General features: G+C 46.4%; 1 protein-coding gene across 3 annotated transcripts in view; it reads left to right on the top strand.

Annotated features, from left to right (window-relative positions):
* The first annotated feature begins 6,005 nt into the window (after positions 1 to 6,005).
* NHSL2 (NHS like 2) overlaps positions 6,006 to 21,808 on the top strand; it is a 60,326-nt gene continuing 44,523 nt past the window's right edge. The window contains exon 1 of one of the 3 annotated variants that reach the window (XM_053373218.1): positions 6,006 to 6,426. In XM_053373218.1, the coding sequence (XP_053229193.1) occupies positions 6,306 to 6,426 (121 nt within the window). In that variant the 5' untranslated portion in view covers positions 6,006 to 6,305. Of the gene's footprint in view, positions 6,427 to 19,672; positions 20,272 to 21,808 lie in introns of those variants that run through there. The other 2 variants (XM_053373216.1, XM_053373217.1) reach the window with 2 other exon arrangements.

The following is a 21,808-nucleotide window of genomic DNA, read 5'->3' as shown; positions in this document are numbered from 1 at the left end:
TTGTCTATAAGGTCAGGAGAACCCAACAGAATTCTGCCCCCAGGGACCTGAGGCTGGACCTGCAGGAGATTTTCTTCTTCTTCTTAACACAGGACTAGGGTGTTACCTTTTGCTCTTTGTGGATGTTACTTGACTTTCACACATCTCAGTTGCATGGGCATTATGGGGGCTTGAAGGCAGCCAAGTTCTGCAGCAGTTGTGTGCCACTTGGTGGGCTTGGCTTGCAGATTTTTGGCTGCTGTTCTCATTGGGGTGGCGAGTGTCACCTTGAGGGCTTGTGCTGCTGGCACTGCTGCCTGGGCAGGTGGTTGGGTTTCCATACACATGCCCATGGAAATGGGCTCCCTCAGCAGTCAATGAAGGAGCTTTTCTGCCAAGGGATGCTGAGTACTGATCCAATTTGCCTCTGTTTCCATAGCAACTTTCCAGTGCTTTATGGTACTCTGTCTTCTTAGCACAGATGATAGTGGGGAATTGGCTTCTGTAAGTGAGGCACAAAATAGCTTTGGGGTGTTTTTTTCCCATATAGACTTCAGCTTTTCAGAAATAACTGGCATCAAAATTTCAGGTTAGGCATCTCCAAGCCTTCCTGTCAAAGGACCCTTTTCTGTCCTTATCTTTCTGTTCTTTAACAGCCAGTATGTGCTGAAGTCTACGCTCTGCCTCCCACATACAGGCAGCCCCTTTCTCTCCACCCTCCACATCCCAATTTCATAAATCCAAGAGAGAATTTGATGGATTTTAATGAATGGCAAAATGGGGAACTAACAGTGGTTTATAAAGCGAGGCTAAATGAATGCAGGTGGGATTTCTAGGACTCTTTGTTTCCTTCTCATTCTGTAAACCCCTCCCTGCAGTTCGAATTCCAGGGTCCTGAAAGCACCCTCCCACCCTTGATGTGAAAACCTTACTTAGGAACAGAATAAGTTGCTTTATAGGAGGTCACGATTAATTGTCTGTCCATCCCAGTATCATTGGTTGACTTGCAGCGGTTTTCTGGGGTCTCAAGCACAGGTCTTCATCTGATCCTTTCAACAGGAGATGCCGAGGTTTGAAGCTAGCACCTTCTACATGCAAAGCCATGCACTCTTGCCACCAAGCAATGGTCTGTTGCATACACACTGTGTGCAGGACTGACATTTTGATTCAGCTCATTGCTGTCTCCTCTTGTAAAATGCCTCGGGGTGTTTCAATTTTTAAATGAAGAGTGTTCCAGAAATTATTTATAAGTAAATAATCCGCTTCTGGCCCAGAGGGAATGTCTAGCAGTCACTGATACAGCATCTTGCATCACTGCTACACATTTTAAGCAGTATCGTACCACTTTAAGAATGCCCTCCCAGCAGATGTCAAGGCAATAAACTACTATTTTACTTTTAAAAGACAACTGAAGGTGGCCCTGTTTAGGGAAGTTTATAATATCTGATGCTGTATTGTTTTTTAATATTAAGTTGGAAGCCGCCCAGAGTGGCTGGGGAGGCCCAGCCAGATGGGCGGGGTATTAATAATAATAATAATAATAATAATTTAAACAGTCATGGCTTCCCCCGAAGAATCCTGGGGAACATAGCTTGATTAGGGGTTCTGAGAGTTGTTCAGAGACCCGTGTTCCCCTCACACAGCAACCATTCCAAGAGTTCCCTTGGAAGAGGAACCACTCTGAACAGGAAACCTACCATAAATAGTTGCCCCCAGTTTTCTTGCAGTCCCTTTTGTTCCCACCCCTGGTTCTGTGGCTGGAGCAACTGCTTCACCTGCAAAAGGTTCCGGTTTCAGTCCCTGGCTTCCCCAGTTTAAAGGATGTCAGTACTGTAGAGCAGGGGTGTCAAACTCAAATTCATCGGGGGCCACATCAGCAGTTTGGTCACCCTCAAAGGGCCGGTTGTATCTGTAGGACTTACAGTACAGGAGAGAAGGGTTCAGGCAGCCGTTGGATCTGTCACATCACAGGATGGCATGCGCTCAATATAAAAACAAGTGGAGGTTTCCTGAATGCATGTAAAGTGGAGGTTTCCTGTGTAGAATGGCCGGCGCCGCTAGAGGGCAGACATTCTCTGGCTTGTAGGCTGCCGCGCATGTGCTGAAGAGGCGGCTTTCTTGTGTCAAAAAAAAGAAGAAGCGAGAATAAAAGGTGAAGGCTGGCGGCCGCCGGCGGCTACACGGGCCACATGACGAGGTCTGGCGGGCCAGATTCGGCCCGCGGGCCTTGTGTTTGACACCCGTGCTGTAGAGCAAAACACCCGCTCAGGATCCTATAACGTTGCTTCCAATCAGAGTAGACGTTATTGAGCTGGATGGACTCAGTATATGGCAGCTGCTTATGAACATAGGGAGGTTGGATGCAGGCATAAGGTCTTTTTTGGGGGGGTGGGTTCTGGTCTGTGGGCCTTAGCTGCCTTACAGTGCCTACCTCCAGTGCTGGCCTTGCCAGTTCTTATCTCCAGATGAAAGGATCTAATAGGGCTGGGAGACACCTCATTCCCTATAGAAGCTTCTACCTGATCCTAGATGGACCAATAGCATGGCTTCATATGTTCATGCTAGGGTTGCTGTGTAATATAGGATTGCCCTGTGTTTCAATGTAAAATGCTACCTCCTGTATTGATAGTGTTTTGTCCTGTATTTCAGGTCTTCTCTCTCTCTGTCTCTCTCTCTCTCTCTCTCTCTCTGTGCCAAGTTAGGGATCCTCACCAAATGCATGTGTTTGAAAGGGTGTGTGAAAGGTCATGTATTTAAACTCTGAGTAGCCAAGCACAGGCAGGTTTACAAATTTGTGTGTATGTGTGTGTTTACATGTGCCTGTGTGACAAATTCCAGAGGGACCACCCAGTTAGTCTGCAATAAATTGTAATGGATTGCTTTGAAGACACTTCAGCACCGGATGGAAAAGAAATCGCCCCCCAACTGCACTGCCCTGTATTTTGCCAGAACAAAAGTGGCAGCCCTAGTTCATGCCCACTATAAATGGGTTCCTACAGGCAAACAGGGAGCTGGCAGAGATTCAGCCTTAAATCTCTGCTTATTTGAGAGATCCCAACATACCCAAACCAGTAGTGCAGCTATCTTGGGGAGGAGTGAGAGGAGCTCTGTCTAAGGCAGGGGTCAACCAACTTACTGCGCCTCGGGCTGGTGTCTCCAGTGCCGATCACGGGCCGGAGGGGGGGGGGGAAGCGTGTGCGCACACGCTATTTCCGGCGCACTTCCAGGTCGGAGGCTAACTGGAAATAGCTTGTGAGCATGTGCACAGGCCTCCTCCCACCCGGATGTGCACTGGAAATAACACTTGTGCATGTGCGCAAGCTATTGCCAGTGCTCCTCTGACCTGGAAGTGGGCAGCCACACAGTGCAGCGCTGGTAAGAGCGGGCGATGGCAGCGGGTGGCGGGGCTCGCCACAGGCCAGATAAACGAGTCCCTCGGGCCTTATCCGGCCTGCGGGCCTTAGTTTGGAGACCCCTGATCTAAGGCCTCCAGTCAGAAATTGCTTTCCCACTCTGGTGTAATATAGTGGTAGCTTCTTGTTTTTTAATGTTCTTTTTCTCAGTGTGTTAGGTGGAGTGGCACCACTTCATCTTCTCACTGGGCCTGTGAAGCACATCCAGGCTACAGTTGTTACTGACCTAGGAACTGAGCCCCCTGAACTCAGTGACACTTCTGATTAGACATGCCATGTGTGGGATTGCACTGCTAATTGATGGAGTTTGTGGAGGAACTAGGAGATGTGTGACCTTGGACCAGAAGCTTCTGGGGACTTGCAGCCTTGCTGAGCAGAGTGCCATCAGCATCATTCCTGAGCTGCATCAGTAGCACAGATTTAGAGAAGGCTTCGGAGCAAGCAGGATATGCCTCACAGCTCACAGCCGCTCCTCCCTTCCCAATCTGCCCATGTTGCCTTGTCTTTTAGGGACTAAGCACAGAATCCAAAAAGGGTTCTGAACATTTGTTCCAAGCTTTGACTGAGCCAGCAGAGTCTTTTATTTTTATTTTAAAAAATAAACCTTTGTAGTCTTATTTCTAATCTCCACACACACACACACCAACCCGGCAGGTCTCCTCTTGATAACAGTTATTCGCACATCACATTACTAAACACTGGAATTTGCTCCCACAAGAGGCAGTGATGGCCACTAGCAAGGATAGCTTTAAGAAAGGATTAGACAAATTTGTGTAGGATAATGTTATCAATGGCTACTAATCCTGATGGATATATTCTTCTTCCACAGTCAGAGGCAGAATGCTTCTGAAAGCCAGTTGCTGGGAATCACTAATGGGTAGAAAGCTATTGCTTTCTACTGCCTAAAAGTCCTGCTTTTAGGCTTCCCATAGGCATCTGGTTGGCCCTGTTTGATGTATCAATTGCTCAGTTTATGGGGGGCTGCAAAACGCGGGGTTTTCACTACAAAATTCTGCAAAACGACTGCAAACTTTTGGCCCAGGTTTGGAGGGGATTCAAATTGTTGGGGTTTCATAGCTAATTACCCTCATCTGGTTGACCACTGTGAGAACAGGATGCTGGACTAGAAAGGCCCCTGGCCTGATCCTGCCGCCCCTCCTTAGCTGCTCTAGAGACATGTGAGCTGGGCTGCAGCATTTTGATCGACTAAAAAGCTACCTTGAGTAATGGCACTTTTAATTTCAAAACATTATCCTTATTATTAATAGAAGTAAACTGCAGATTGCAAGTACTGTTGTAGAAGCAGTGTTCCATCCTGTGTGTGTGAGAGAGAAGGTGATGGTGGCAAAATGCCTCTGCAAAGAGGATGCTTGCAGATGACAATCCCCATACATTGAAAACAAGCAGAACCCTAATGAAAACAGTAGCCCTCCAGATGTTGTTCAACTGCAAATGGAGTCCAGCAACATCTGGAGGGCTCAGGTTCCCAACCTCTGATCTGAAAAACAAAACCCAAAGTATGTTATGTGCTTTAGAACTATTGCTCCCCCTGCCAACTCATATACAAACTCATTTAGGTCACTGTGCCATCCTATATATTCTTATTCAGAAACGTTTGCCAGTCCTATTTAGGATTGCAGCCTCTGTTGATGCTCAGCTGACCAGCTAAAACTCATACAGTTTAATTGGCTAAGATCTCTTTGATCAGGCAACATGTCAGATAAAAGGGCAGGTTTGGTAAGAGGAGGGTGATAGAAATAGGTTCAAAGTCTTGGCAGTGGTTTCTCCATGGCTGCAGTCCAAGGCATGCATGCTCTGGTTTGTTCTTGTGGGGTGAGGGGTTGCATTTGTGTACAAGGTTTCTGCCTGCAGGTTTCTAGCGGCACATATTGCTTGTGTGCATCTGTGGCAATTTAGAGGCACACAAGTGCATATGGTTATTCATCTCTTTCTGTGGGCATTTGCTGTGTGCACATTTCAGACAAGATACCCACAGACTGTACGCTCTCTATCCCCCTCCCCTGCCTCACTGCTTCCCAAAATGTCAAGAGTTTCTTCCGAACAAATAGAGCATTTTCTGCGTGTTGCTTAATGTTAGAGAGACCCAACACGATCTGACACCCTGTGCATTGTGTTCACTGACCTGCCACGTGTACATTTTGCAGGGCACCCTTGCCTCCCAGCTAATAGAGGCTGACACATTAGAGAAGTGTGCTATTTATCACCAGCAACATGCAAGTTGAGCCTCTCTTCTCCACCCCCCTCCCCCGCTTTTGCTCACAGAAGTGCTTCCCGGTCCGAATGGAGTCTCCATGGGAGAGATGTCTAGGGACTCTCTGCACATGCTCTGGGGAGCCCTCCTCTCAATGATTGATGACTTTCCAAGGCCCTTGGGTACTGAGCATTGCCTGCTGCAGAGAACAGTTTCCGAAGGCGACCCCGCCGCTGCTTGGCCACCGGGTGGTCCCCTCTCCCAATAAGGGTGCGCGTGGCTTTTTGCACACGCGTGGGTGTGCGGGTGCCTAGTCTCCTGTCAGACTGTCAGGCTTGCGAAAAGATCTGGAGGGAGGAGGCTTGGGAGAATATTTTATTCTCTCCCCCCCCCTTTCCTTTTTTGTGGTTCTTCCCCCCCTCCTTTCTTTCACAGCCCGCCCGCGGGCGGGGGCAGGTGGTGGCGGCGACGCTGTTGCTGCGGCGCCTGCAGCTGATGCAAAGGCGGCGGCGGAGACTCGAAGCACCCAGAGAAGGGCATGAGCTGAACAGCCGCCGCCAGTCCCGGGCAGAATCGTCGCGCAGGAGCGGCGGCTGGCTGTGCTCGAGCCTCCCTCCCGCCGAGCTCCGGAGCCTGAGCGATGCTCTCCTGCGCCCCGGAGAATCCTGCAGCAGCAGCAGCAGCAACAGCAGCGCACCGAGATGGGCAACTCCCCGCCGGTGATGCTCGGCAAAGCGCCCCGCAGCAAGCGACCCCCGCGCACCGCTGCTGTCTCCCCTTCCTCATCCTCTGCCCCCACCGCCGTCGCGCAACCGGCAACAGGTAGGGTTGAGACAGAGATTAAGGATGATTTGAGCCTATCAGGTTTTTGCTTCTTCCTGGAACCTTTGCAGATGGATGGATGCATGGCTTCAGAGCCGCCCCCCCCGGCCACCGCCAGTAACTTGCTCTCCCCGTAACAGCTCAGCGCCGCAGGGAGCGTTTTGAGGCCGGAGCTACAGCCCTTCAGAGGATAAGGAGCTCCTGGGAAGCGGGAGGGGGTTCACACGTGCACTTGGGCAGCACAGGCTCGGTTTTCGAAACACGTTGAGCTTGTGCACGTGCGGTGCCATCAAGGATGGGGCAGGCAGACTTTTGGGGAGGGAGGGTCAGGGCTCCACTCAGCTGAATAAGCCAGGAGGGCTCCCAAATGTAGCAGAGCTGGCTTAGCCACTGAAGTAAGTGAAGTAATAATGCACATTACTCTCTTCCTCTCTCTAAAAAAAAAAGGGCTGATTTTTTTTTTAAAAAAGGAAATAAAGCCAAAAGCCTAAAATTAGATAGTTGCACCTGTGTGTGCTTGTGAAAGAGGGAAATCTGAAGTGCCAAGATGCGAAAGAAAAAAATCACCATCCTCCTCTTGCAGGGGAGATTTTCCCCAAGAAGGCTACCTGTCAGGGTTGCAAAATTTCTTGCACCGGCAGAGTGGGTTGGGCTTTATGACCTTTAAAGACCCTTCAGACTCTCTGATCTCCTTTCTCACCCAAGCAGCTGTCTGAATCTCAGGTGGCAGGTGAGATGCTCCAGGCTGCAATTCTAAGCTTGCTTACTAGGAAGCTCAGTCGGTAGAGCATGCGTCGTGGGTTCGAGCCCCACGTTGGGTAAAAGATTCCTGCATTGAAGGGGGTTGGACTAGATGACCCTTGGTGTCCCTTCCAGTTCTATAGTTCTGTGATTCTATATGAACGCAGCGTTGCAGAGTGCCTTTATTGTATCTTAAAAGACTAGCAGAGAAAACATCCAAAGGGTTTGTGTCCATGCAGGTCAGAAAAGGTGTGTTCAGAAGATCTCTCTCTTTTCTATTTGCATCATGTTGTGTTTGTGATTAGACTGGCATAGGTTCTTCAGGTGTTGGAAAGACATGTGTCAGGTTCTTTCCCCACCCCTATTTCCCTTTTCCTCCTCACATATTTAAGGGCAGGTTTACACAGGTGCTCCCTGCCTCATGACCTATAGTTGAACGTGTGAACTGGCTGCATTGAGGAGGGTGTGTGTGTGTGTGTGTGTGATTGATGTTCTTATGTTTACTGATTGTTTGCCTGTGCTGACCAATCACTTTCACTCACACACATGCGTGCCATCTTTCAATGCACGTGTACAAATGCCTCCCTGATGGTTGCCATCCTGCATCCTGGTACCTAGAATTTAGATCCTATTTGATTTAATGGGATGGGACTTCCTCCAGAGTAAAACGTCCATAGAATCCAGCTGAAGGGGCACAGCTAATGAAGAGAGCATCCCAGGGCTGTGATCCTATACAAACGTACTGGAGGGTAAGTCGTAATTGAACTCATTTGGACTTCTGAGTAGACATGCATAGGATTGTGCTGTAGGGGTTGCAAAAAACCCTTTGTGAGGTTCCCTGGGAGCAAGCTGCATTGGGCATAGTAGGATTTACTTCTGAGAAAATGCATGTGGCACAAATGCCCTTCTTCCCTCTTCTTTTCTCCTACGCACATAAGAGTCTGCTGTATCAGGCCAAGGGCTCAGTTCGTCCAGCATCCTGTTCTTATAGTGGCCAACCAGAATTAGCAGCGGGTAGAACATAGCCAATATGACTAGTAGCCTACCCTACCTCACAGGCTGGTTGTAGGGATTAAATGAGGAGGTAGAGAACTAAGTGTGCCACCTTGAGCTCCTTGGAGGAAAAGGTGCAACATAAATGCAATAAATAAACAGACCATTGTTAGTTTTCTTGTCCTCCGCTTCCTACATTCACTGCCCCCTTTGCTCTATCTTCCCTGGGTGGTCTGCCACTTGGTCACACCAGACTGTCCCCTTATCCCTAATCAAAATAGCCCCAAAGTATTCCTTTCTCCAGAGGAAGCAGCAGGTGATGAATGAAACCTGATGCTAATGACAGCATCAGGATTGGCAGGAACTAGCTGTTTATTTTGATGCATTAGATGCATGGACACCCTAAATTGGCAAGTTTATACATACATCCCACAACCTTACCCAACCAGGTATCTTCCAGATGTTTTGGACTATAACTCCCATAAGTAGTCCAAAACATCAGAAAGGGGTCTGGACTGGCAGCGATTGACCAGGAAAGAGATATTGGAATGGTAATGGATAGCTTTAAGGATGATGTCAACCCAGTATGTGGCAGCTGCAAAAAAAGATGAATTCTCTGTTAGGGGTAAGTAGGAGAGACCGTTGGAGGGAAAAACACACCTGCCAATAATGGAATTCTGCTATGAGAATCTATGGTGCAATTGCCCGTGGAATATTGTATTCAATTGTATTGCATCCTCACAAAGGATATTGTAGCGCTGGCAAAGGTTCAGAAAAGGGCAACCAACGTAATCAAAGGCATGGAGAAAAGGTTACAACATTTGGGGCTTTTTCGTTTAGAAAAGAAGGTAAGGATGGGATTTTCCTACCGTGTGATGGTCATCAGCTTGGATAGTTTTAAACGGGAGATGGGCAGACTTGTAAAGGATAAGGCTGTCCATGGCTGTTAACTTAGGATATCTGTGCAGTACCTCCAGTATCAGAGGAAGTATACCACTAAGTGTCAGTAGCTGGGAAGCAGAAGTGGGGAGAATTGTGCTGTTTCTCTCATGTCTTGCTTTGAAGGCTTCCCATAGGCATCTGGTTGGTACCTGTGAAAACAGGTTTCTGGGTGAGATGGGCCTTTGGTCTGATCCCACAGGGTTCTTTATAACGTTCGCTTATTTATTTTATTTGCAGGTATAGATTACTTTTTACCACCAAACTGATCCAAAAAGCGTTGTCCTTGCATTCTGCCAGATGTTGTTAGATTCCAACTCCTCCCTCAGCCTCTTCCAGCGTTGCCAAGATTGCCACAATCGCTACATCTGCGCAAGGGAGTAAGACCTATTGCAGGCTGTGGGGCTCACTTTTGGGGAAAAAATATGCAGAGGATTGTTCTGTAAGGCTGCCATCTTTTGCATATATTCCCTAGAACTGGGTGGTCCGAGGCATGCAGCCCTCGAGGCATTTTTTGGCTGCCCTCAGCAACATTTCACACACACACACACACACACACACACACACACACAGCCTTTCCAAAGCTGGGTAAGCGCTTTGGGAAGGAGACATGAGGGCTCCTAGAGCAGGGTCCTAGAGTCCCACTTGGTATGAAAACTTGGACTACCCTGTGTTAGAAGCAAGCTGCACAGGATCAAGCTGTAGGTCACTGAAATGGAAGAACAGTTTGGCAGATTTGGTTAAGGAAGGCTGAACTATGGCAGCAGTCTGTGTCACGTGTGGGGAGCCTTTGGCCCTCCAGAAGTTACTGAAGGACAACTCTCGTAATTCCTGGCCATTGACCATGCTTGCTGGGGCAGATGGGAGCAAGAGAGCACCATTTCCTTTCTTATCCTGTATTAGCAATGCACATACTGGGCACAACTGTGCTATTTAACCCATACATTATATTTATATTTCTTGCTGCTGCTATATTGGGGTGAGGTGCTGCTACTGCTAATTCTGGAGACCTTGCCTTGTGTCAGAGTAAACCAATTGTACATCCTATGAAATCAGAAGCAAGCACCATTTGAGTTCACCTTGGCTTACTCCCAGAAAGCTATGCAGACCATTGCAATAATTGATTGCATGGCTGATCGGGGACCAACCCTGATCTTCCCAACCAGTTGTGAACATGCGAACTGTTCCATCTCTCTTTACTAGCTCAGTACAATATTCTGGGACTGTCACCTGAACCTAATAAACTGATTGTTACGCTATTATCCATGGGGGAGGTTGCTGGGGGTTGTGCTGTATCTAACGCTAGCTCTCCTTAGAGTAGACTCATTGAAATTAATGCATTCTGGTGTTGTTGTTGGTTTTGGTTTTGGCATTTCATTGCTCACATCCTTACATCTCCTCCTGAGCCTTCCCCATGCTGATATCCTTTAAATGTTTTGGATTACTTATGGGAGTTACGTATGTGTGTAAACTTGCCAATTTATTATGTCATTCATGCATCTAATGAAGTTGAGTGTGGTTCATGAAGCTTATGCCATAATAAATTGGATCGTCTTTAAGGTGCCACAAGACTCTGTCCTTTGTAGCACAAAGCACATTTTGCAGCTCAAAGAATTCTAGGAATTGCTGTTTGCCAAGGGTGCTAGGAGCTGTTGCTCTGTGAGGTAACTACTGTTTCCAGGTTTCTTTGGGGGGAAGCAACATCTTAAATGTCTTTAAATGTGTTGTGTGTTTGCAACCTGTGCTGTTTTTGCAGAACCCTGTTCTTTAACTACCCAGGAAATAATTGGAGTCGATGGGAAATGGGCAGAAGTGGGATGAAAGGGATACCTCCAGATTAGATGCAATAAAGGACAGCAGTACAATATCTTTTTAACGGTTGTACGGAGGAGGAGGAGGAATTTCAGTATTGCCTGCTTATCTTATCGTGTCAGGATGCTCTGCAAGAGCCTGTGAACCTTAACGTAAGATCTTCAGCCAACTGAAAAGCAAACTTCAGCTTTCAATCAGAAAAGCAAACAACCTTGCAGAGAAGTCTAGGTTGTGCCCTAGGTTTGGACAAATATTGAATTCTGAAGGGGGGTGCCTTAAAAGGATTGTGGGGTTCTCCAAGGTTAAGAGGGATTTGCACAAAGCACCCCGAGTTGAAGCAGAAAGCCCCCCCCTCACCCGCCCCCCATGTTTGGTGGACTCAGATTTTTAAAAAAACATTGCACTGTATTTCTTAAAAAGCGAAACTAATGTGTGGGGAGGGCGGGAGAGCTCCTGTGTGATTGACAGGTCTCGTTTGCAATCACAGGGAATGATTTTACCAGGACTCTCCAATCCCTGTGCTCTGAGGGAGGGAAACTGATGGAAGTAAATATAGCCTTGATTCACGTGGTTTTCTTTGCTCTTTTGCAGATTTTGTCTCTTAGGAGTAGGAAGGAGCGTTAGCAGAGTTCTGCTGGCGCATAGGCTTTTCTTAATTAATTACCTTTGCTTACCAGCTTCCAATTCTCTGCTTCCAAATCCTCACTGTTCTTTTGCTCCTTTTGAATCTGTTGTGCCTTTCCCCCCCTGAGTTGGATCATTCCAATTCCTCCTCACACCCATTAGAGTCCTCCTTTTTCACATTCCTCTTGCTGTTGTGGTGTTTGCCTAAGTTTGAGCCCTTATCTGTGCTATACATTTAAACTGCCACAAAGAATCCTGGGGATTGTAGTTTGTTGCAAGTTGTTAGGAGACACCCACCACCACCACCTTGGAACTACATTTCCCAGAGTTCCCTGGGAAGAGTGATTGGCTGCTAAATCACTGGGAATTGTCAATTGTGTGAGAGGAATGATCTCAGGACCCCTAACAAACTAGCTTCCAGAATTATTTGGGGGGAAGCCATGACCATTTTAAGAGGAATGATACTGCATTAAATGTACTGTGCAGAATGGGTTGTGTGTTAAGTGTTGCTGATTGTTTCTTATTACTAGGCAGGTCAGTGTATCTCCTCCCTTAGAGTTTGGTCTAAGTTTAAGGTAAAGGGACCCCTGACCATTAGGTCCAGTCGTGGCCGACTCTGGGGTTGTGGCGCTCCTCTCGCTTTATTGGCCGAGGGAGCCGGCGTACAGCTTCCGGGTCATGTGGCCAGCATGACTAAGCTGCTTCTGGAGCACGGAAACACTGTTTACCTTCCCGCCAGAGCGGTACCTATTTATCTACTTGCACTTTGACGTGCTTTCGAACTGCTAGGTTGGCAGGAGCAGGGACCGAGCAATGGGAGCTCACCCCATTGCAGGGATTCGAATCGCTGACCTTCTGATCAGCAAGTCCTAGGCTCTGTGGTTTAACCCACAGCGCCACCCGCGTCCCTTGCTCTAAGTTTAGTGTGTGCTATATAGTCTTTTAGTGATTTCATTTTATTTTATAATTAGTTATACAAAAACCTGTAATTACTATTATTTATTTTTAAACAAGTTCAACATGTGTGCATGTAGTCCATCAGTGATGATGATATCACGCCTCTGAAAAATGTCTCGGAGCTCTACTCCTACCCGCTCCCCACCCCACCCGCCTGCTTTACTGGTTATGACTATTCATGAAGCAGTGTTGAAGATAACACAAACAGAATAGCACTGAAAAAAGGGGGTGGGAGTTGTCTGTGCACTTTCATAGCTCTAAGTACTGTTGGACTCCAACTCCCATCATCCCACAGCATCCTGGCATCTCCAGGTGGCACTAGAGGAGACCCCTGCCTGACACCCTAGAGAGAGCTGCTACCAGTTAGTGTGGACAATATTAAGCAAAAAGGACTGGTCATCTCAGTACAAGGCAGCTTGCTATGTTCCTGTACCCACCTGCCTTCCTCTTCCCAGTTTATTCAAGAGAAGCTGGCAGGTGGTGCGTTTTTTTAAAGCTCCCTTGAAAACTATTCCATGCACTGAAAATAATGGCCTGTGGTTGCCATGGGGCCCAGGTGATTGCTTTCAACTCACCATTCAGGGGGCAGAGGCAGCAACTGCGAAGGGAAAGAGGCAGGCTGATGGCTTCACCCCACCCACTGCAGTGAAGGCGATAGGGATGGTTGGGATGAGAGAGAGCTTTGAAGCCCATGTTAGTCAACAGTCTTCCAAGGTACTTTTCTTGGCATGAAACGATCCTATTCGGCAACTCAAGCTGGAAAAATACCAGGAGACTTTTAAATGTTTCGTGCTGATGCCTAAGAATTTTGATCATATCGCTATGCGTGCTCTGGGCAAGAGCCTAACATTTTTTTGACATTGGCTCCTGAAAGCTGGGCTCTGGTCCCAAGGCCTTCTCATTCCTCACCCCTCCACCCCAAGCCATAAGGCTGAGCAAAAATGCCGCCTCCTCCAATCGTGGCAAATAGGATAGAGCATTTCAGATGATTTGGGGAGAAGGATTATTTGCACGGTTTGAGGGGAAGAGTCCAGTGAGTGGCAGTAACAGTGGCCTTTTCTTTAGTAAAGTTGGGTTTGCCAGCACCCTGCAAGCCCTTGGAACGATGTGATGTTGTAACGTTGGGGTGTTTGCATGTTACATTTAGCGAGGGTTCAACATCCAAACCCATGTACACAAATACACTCATATAGTTATTCACATGTTACCTTCAATGTGTGCACAGTCCGCATACGCAATAGTTGAGCAACACGTGTACACTGTCTCACACAAACACCTGTGCATTTGTAGTGGCAGCTTATACCTGTGTTCAGTGTAACGTGTGAACAATTTTATATAGTGTCATTCTAGAAGCGTTGGGGTGAGGGAAGGAGAGAAAGTGATAGTGGCCACCATTTAGTCATTCAGGTTGGTACATGTCGTTCTTCTACCCCCCCCCCTATTTTATGCCCACAAGAACCCTGTCAGGTAGATTAGGCTTGCCCAAGGTCACTTGCTGAGTATCATGGCTGAGTGGAGATTTAAACTCTGGTCTCCTGAGTCCTAATCTCGCACACTGGTGTGGCAGGAGAGGATGGCAAACATGGCAGGAAGACAATCTGTTATATTTTGGGAATGGTTCATGTTCATGTTATTATGTAGCTGCATTCTTTTATACTTTCTGGACCATATTAGAAAGTAGTTGTGTTCTATGTTATAAATCAGGCATTACTAGGAGTTGCTTTCCAATTTATTTCTTATCCACAAAAAAATTGGTGTGACACGAGCAAATTTTTAATTTGAAAGTGTGGCCCGGGGGGGAGGGTTGAGAACCACTACTCTACCCCTTAACAAACTACAATTCCCAGGATTCTCCAGAGGGGGGGAAGGCATGTGTTTTAAATTTATGGCGTGAATATGACTTCAGTCTCCTTTTGTTTTTTGACAGGCAACTAACTGTCATGGGTTTATTTATAAGGGTGTGATTAAATTTCCCTGAAACCAGCCCCTATTGCTGCTCTTCACCCAGTTTCTATTACTTAGCTGAAAACATCCAGTTCAGCCCTGGTTATCAGTGCTGGGCATATTCTCCAATAGTTAAGTTCTGAATTTGCTACTGGGTGCAGCTTTCAGCACCTAAAACATCTAATCTGTTACTCAATTTATAACAAACAAGTAAACAGGTTTCTTGCCCTCATGGCTATAGACATGGGCTTGCAAGCGTGCAAACGATTCCTGCTGAAATCTTGAGAGTTGAGGGTGGGAGTAGCAGCAAGCAGGATTTCCAGTGGTCGGGAGATAGGGCTTTCACAGGAAAGGGAAATGGGGTGAGGGGTGGGGAAAGAAGTTGATGGGTGGGGTGGGAGGATGAATGGGAGAATAGAGACAGCCATGCCTGTGTGCATGTTCAACGCTGGAGATTGTTGTCCTTCACTGTGCATCTGTAGCCTAGAGCACATACATCTTGATATATCAAAACTCATCTCTGCAGTGGAAAGTTGATGGTGATGGTGGGAACACAGATAAAGAGCCCTGGGGGCCATGCAAGGTTATCTATACAGCTATGATGATTCTGGTATTACTCCAGCCAGGCTCTTGCAGGAATAGTTAGATTTTATTGCAATAAAGGAATCTGAGCAATTGAGTCTCACAGCCACGGAGAATAACAACCTGCAGCCCAGCTCAGGCAGATCCATGCAGCTGAGCGTTAAGAGTCCCACGGCCAGAATCTAGCAAGGAAAAGCCAGATCGTGCTAATTATTGCATTTATAGCTCAGCTTTTGTCCAAGGCTGGCATACATACGTTCTCCCCCTCCCCGTTTGTATCCTCACAACACCCCTTAGGAATTGGTTAGACTGAGAGACAGTGACTGGCTCATGGTCACCCAGGGAGCCACATGGCCAAATGTGGATTTGAACCCTGGTCTCTCATCTTGTAGTTCACCACTCTACACCACACTGGCTGTAAACATCCTGGCTTTGGTTCTTGCAAAAGCAGTAGGGTCTTGCTGCTGTTAGCTTGCAAGTTGTTTTAAGTAAGGAAAGATGGAAGCTGCCTTATTCTAAGACAGACCATTGTCTACCTGGCCCAGGTATGGTTTACTTCTTGGCTGGGGAAACCTGTGACCCTCCAGGTGCGATTGGACTACAAACCCCATCTGCCATTACTGGGAGTAAAGCAACACTGTTTTCAGTAAGCTAGCGGAACCCGTTGGGAAGTAATAGACAGAAAGGTAATCTATTCTTCCCTCACTGTAGTTCTCTCAGGCTTTAGTCCCTTCCTGCTTTTTCTTCAGTGTTAGTGTTGGACCTGGGTTGTGGTGGTTGTTTTTGTCATTGTTGTTGTTAACTTTCATGCTACAGAAAAGCCACTTCTGGAAATCTTTTTTTTTAAATAAAATTTTTATTAAGATTTTTACATTACAAAATAGAAAAAGAAAAAAGAAGAAATACAAAATAAAAATAGTTAAAAACAATCAATCTTTTCATCACATTATTTTTCATTTACTTGGTTCTCGGACCTCCTCATACCTCCCTTTTTTGTATTCCAGTTCAATTTATTAGCTCAGCAGTTTCTTTCCCTCTTTATTCTACCCAGATCTTTAATCCTAAATTATTATAGCCTTAAATTTGTACTTATAAAAAACCATTTTTTCATATTCTTTTATACCATTTCAGCTAGAAACCACTTAATTTCAATCCAACATCATTCTAACATTCATTAATTTTACAATGTCTCTGTAAATAGTCTTTAAATTTCTTCCAGTCTTCTTCCACTGACTCTTCTCCCTGGTCTCGGATCCTGCCAGTCATTTCCGCCAATTCCATGTAGTCCATCACCTTCATCTGCCATACTTCCAGAGTGGGTAAATCTTGTGTCTTCCAATACTTTGCAATAAGTATTCTTGCTGCTGTTGTAGCATACATAAAGAAAGTTCTATCCTTCTTTAACACCGATTGGTCAACTATGCCCAGGAGAAAGGCCTCTGGTTTCTTCAAGAAGGTATATTTAAATACCTTTTTCAATTCATTATATATCGTCTCCCAGAAAGCCTTAATCCTTGGGCACGTCCACCAAAGGTGAAAGAATGTACCTTCAGTTTCTTTACATTTCCAACATTTATTATCGGGCAAATGGTAGATTTTTGCTAGCTTGACTGGGGTCATGTACCACCTGTATATCATTTTCATAATATTCTCTCTTAGGGCGTTGCATGCCGTAAACTTCATACCTGTGGTCCATAACTGTTCCCAGTCAGCAAATATAATATTGTGTCCAATATCTTGTGCCCATTTAATCATAACGGATTTCACCGTTTCGTCCTGAGTATTCCATTTCAACAGCAAGTTATACATCCTTGACAAAGTCTTAGTTTTGGGTTCTAACAGTTCTGTTTCTAATTTTGATTTTTCCACCTGGAAGCCAATTTTCTTGTCCAAATTGTATGCCACTTCTGGAAATCTAGAGGAATTTAACTGGAAGTTTAGTGCTTGTTCCCACTTTAATTTTTTTCAAGGGGGACGAGTGGAATCCGTTTGCAACCCTGTTAACTTGGCAAATCTCAGGAGTTTTGCATTGTAGTTCCATGTGACAGAATTTAGGGTAGTATCCCAGGATACAGTTCTTTCCTGCTGTTCAGAATTTAGTGTGACATGGTGGTGTATTGATCAAAAAACCAGAGTGCCATAATGCAACAAAGTACTGCAGTATAAAAGGAATGTTAAAAACTGGGACAGAAGAGCTAGCATTGTAACCAACAAACGTAGCACAGTAACCCACATATCTGAAAGCAGCCTAAATTAGCAGGTCTCCAGGGTCTTGGACAAAGGAAGGTATTTCCTGTTTCCCTCTACCAGATCCGCTTAGGTCAGATCCACATCATGGAGCATTCATATGGGTGCTGGGAACTGTAGCTCAGCGAGGTCTTAACAAACTACAGTTCCCAGAATTCTTTTGGCGGGAGCCATGGGTGTTGTAGTGGTGTAAGAGAACTTGAAATGGATGGTGTGGAGATGCCAGGGCTTGAACATGGGACCTTCTGCATGCAAACTTTCTACTCCACAGCAACTGACGTCCTTGAGCTTGAAATTAATACAGTGGTACCTCAGGTTAAGTACTTAATTCGTTCCGGAGGTCTGTTCTTAACCTGAAACTGTTCTTAACCTTTAGCTAATGGGGCCTCCTGCTGCTGCCGCACCGCCAGAGCACGATTTCTGTTCTCATCCTGAAGCAAAGTTCTTAACCTGAGGTACTATTTCTGGATTAGCAGAGTCTGTAACCTGAAGCATATGTAGCCTGAAGCATATGTAACCCGAGGTACCACTGTACTAAAAATGGAACTGTCACATTTTAGAAGCAATGTTTGTTTTCTTTCATTTTAAAGAATGTATGTCCCACCCCTCATCACTAGTGATCTCGGGGAAGGTATCAGCAGTTTAAAATGCACTAAGCAATAAAAGTGAAATACAATTAAGAATCTTGGCTATGTCGCTCCTTACACAGCACGCACATACACAGCCAATTCAGAAGGCCGGACTGAAGAACAAAGTCTTCATCTGGTGCTGAATGTGCAGCCTCAAGGCCCAGGCAGTACTATTTGGAGAAATGCATTCCTTCAGATATCCAGATCCTTAGCCATTTAGCATTTTAAACTTGGAACTAAGACTTTGAACTGGGGCTGATGAGAACTGTTGTTATATGCTTTTCTGCAGACATTCCCATTAATACTTTGGCTGCTGCATTTTGCAGTGTCCATGAGCAGTCCTCAAGGGCCACCCCACATGGAATGAATTGCAGTAATCTAACTGATAGGTAATTTGTGCACCAATCTTTATGGCCAGGCATTCTCTTCCCAGGAGTAGCTGTAGCTGAAAAGGCCAGAGCTGGAAAAAGACACTTCATACCACTAAAGCCACCTGGGCCCTAGCTACAGAGGAAAATCTAGGAGAACCCCTCAGGCTATGTACCTAGGCCTTCAGCGGGCATGCAGCCCTTTCTAGAACAAGCTTTCTCTCTGTGTTTCATCAACCCAGGAACTACCAACCTGCAGTATCTCTAACCTATCTGGGATTTATGTAGCTTCAGTGTTTTGGCCTTCCTCCACCTCTTTATTGCCTCCAGACACAAACGTCACCAGGTGGCAAGGAGAAACAGAGCTGAATGTCATTTGCATATTGACATAGTTTTCTTCTATGTGTTGTAATTGTATATCTAGCCTGACTTAAGACAGACAAAACCTGAAGTTATATACTGTTCTTGTTCAGGTTATACAGTATTATCATTTTCTTTTCTCTCTGGACTTTGTCTGAAATATTTAAATGACTCTGCCAGCAAGGGCCTTTGGCTCTTCTCATCTCATTGTTCTACAGTGAGATGATGGCTTGACATGCCAGCCAGTCTATAAGGGTTTCCCAAACAGCATCCATCTTTTTTTGGACTACAACTCCCATCATGCCTAGCCAGCAGGACTGGTGGTCAGGCATGATGGGGACTGTAGTCCAAAAACAGCTGGAGAATCCACATTTGGGAACCCTATAAAACTGATGCTTGCAAGAAGCAACAGGAGATGGCTTTATTGATTGTAGCTGCACTTGGCTTGGCTCCTTGGCTGGCCACTTTTCAGTTGTAGACTTGCAGGATCAGCCCAAAGATCTAACAAGATGATTTAAAATAAAGCACGAACTACGTCTTCCTTCAGTGCTGAAGAGCTCAGAATATCCTTCAGAACTGTCAGAAAGGAACCATATGTTACAGTGCATCTCTGTTTCTCCCTGTGATCCGGTTGATGATGGTAGCTAAAGTGGGTGCAGCAATGAACACAATTATTTTTTTACTTTACCTAGTTGGCCAGTTTCTACATTCTCCTCTCTATCCTTCATTCAGGCAAGGAATAGGCGTGATCAGAATTCAAGGAAACCTTTTAGCCAGGCCAAGTTGCTCAAGGAGGAGGCAGAACAATATCAGAGATGGGTGCGGCCTAGGGCCAGATAAAGAGGCCTGATGTGGCCCTCTAGGCCCAAAGCTCCCCACCCCTGCTTTATAATCTGCAACCAGCAGCCCTCAAGCCAAATCTGCCTTCTAAAGAGATTCTCCTGGTTCCTCAGCCTCCAGCCCTAAGGCATGTTTGGAAGGAGTAGCAGCTGTGGAAAGCCTCCTTTGCAAGAGGAGAGGGGAGCCAGGCCCACCACCAGGGGGAGGGGAAAGCCCTAAAGAGATTATCCTTCTGATCTTAGAGCCATTTTCCTAAAGGTGTGTGAAGTCGAGTAAAGGAAGCATTTCGAAAACAAGGTCCCACTTGGCCTACAAGTCTGTGTGCAAACACAGGCTCATTCTCTCTTTTCCCAGGGCCTTGTCGATAGGAAGGAAGGAGGGACAGGCCTGTGACAATGGGCCAGCGGGAGTTGACTCAAACAGCCAATTCCTGGTGATTTCCTCTCCCTGCCGAGGGGGCCAGAGAAAGTGGGAAAAGGAAGTTCAGCCGAGGAGGACTGGAGGCAGGCGGATCGCTAGGAACAAAAGGGGCAGCTTCCTAAACTATTTTCAGCCCTGGCATGGCAGGACAATCCGCCTGAAGAAGCAGCCGCCTTGCAGATTTCACCTTGCTGCCGATTTCAGAACTGGACTAGGCCGAAAGACAGCAGGGGTGGGTGGGTGTCTGTTGCACAGACCAGGGTGCTGTGAAGGCATCTGCGTGTGGTGTGGATGCCCCTGTGCGTGCTTTGACACCGCTGGTGCTGCGTGTGGGACCCCAGCACTCATGGAGAGGGCAGGATCCTTGCTTATGTCCTTGCACAGAGCAGGTAAGTAACGCCGGTGGGTGGAAGGGGGTGTCAACGGGAAGGAGCTTTGATGTGCATGGAGCAAGGTGTTGAGTCTTGTTACCTCACTGAAGGCAGGGATGGCAGCACCTGCTGCCGAGGGTGTTGCTAGCTTTGCGCTACAGTCGCTATGAATTTGCACCCAGTAGGAAGCTATAGAAGCCCCTTTATCGTTGGCATCCTTCTGTCTCGAGAGACAATGGAGTGTACCTCCGAGGGTGAAGTCAAACCACTGCGAGAGCAGTACCAAAGTGACTTCTCTGGGACGCAATCCTGGGCAGTGTGTTTGGAGGTCCTGGGCTGCCCAGATGACAATTAGACCCTGCTCCCGGACTAGGTCACAGATGTGTGTTGGGCAAGAGGGGCTAGGTGAAATGACAAGATACATAGCAATCTTCCAAGGCTTTGTTTTGGAGACAACTGCAACACACAGCAGTGTATTGGGTACAAAGGAAGCTGGCTTCTACCCCATCAGGCCATTGGTCTATCTAGCTCAATAATGTCTCCACTGACTCCAGCTCTCTGGAGTTTCAGACAAGAGTTTTCCCCAGCCCTGCTTTGAGGTGGCAGGAATTGAACCTTAGACTTCCTTCAAACGAAACCGGTGCTTTAACATTTGAGCTATAGTACTTCTCTTTTATTAAGCACATGTGGTAATTTGTGGGTGCAGGTGCAAATTTAGGAAAAAATTACTGTAATTGAACTAGAAATACAGTACATCTTCCGTGAGTGGGTAACCAATTGACCTGTGTTCTTGCTCAGTCTGTAATCCAAGTGTAAGGTCACTGCTCTCCCTTATTATGGCTCATTATTTTTAGACTGTGCTTCGACTGGATAGTCCTTAAAATAGAGGACTGTCCTCTGCAAATAAGACACACTGCATGCTAATACTGTAGAGAGAGAAAACTAATGGGATGTTATTAGTACAAATCTCTTATTTGGTGGGGGAAGGGGGCAAGAGATTTGTGTCTTCCCCAGGCACACAACTTTTTGCATGCATATCTGGTACTAATACATCAACAGTGGCACAAATGCACAAGCTTGTCTGCTTTGTATCTTTTCTCATGCAATAGCAAACTGGGATCTACAAAGCTGCCTTTGTTTTTCTTAAAAAAAACAACAACAAAAAAAAATTAAGTTGTTGTGTTATCTATCAGTTTTGGGCAGGGACAGGAAAGGTGGGTGGGAACAATTTGATAGACTTGAAACCCTGACAACATCTCTGCTCTTTTTCTGCAAGAGGACAGAGTAAGACAGGTTGTTTGAAATATGAGATTATGGGTTTGCAAGGCTAATCAGTGCTGAAGGGGATTTTAGAAAGGAGAGGTGGGTTTTCATGCTTTCCCGGTCAGTGGTGCCCCACATACCCCTTTCTGTCCTGCCCTCAGGATTCTCCCCAGAGCATGCTTTAGGCTTCTTTTAAGTGCTTTTGCCTAACCAGCCTTGAACTAATGCCTCTGACTTGTCTGGATGGAGGATGGAGAGGTATTGGGGTAGGGAGGAGGGTTTAGAAACCTCT

The sequence above is a fragment of the Podarcis raffonei genome, chromosome Z (assembly GCF_027172205.1).
Source record: "Podarcis raffonei isolate rPodRaf1 chromosome Z, rPodRaf1.pri, whole genome shotgun sequence".
In the NCBI taxonomy this organism is placed as follows: Eukaryota; Metazoa; Chordata; class Lepidosauria; order Squamata; family Lacertidae; genus Podarcis; species Podarcis raffonei.
The sequence above is the reverse complement of the archived record's forward strand: the minus strand, read 5'-3'. Positions and strand labels throughout refer to the sequence as shown.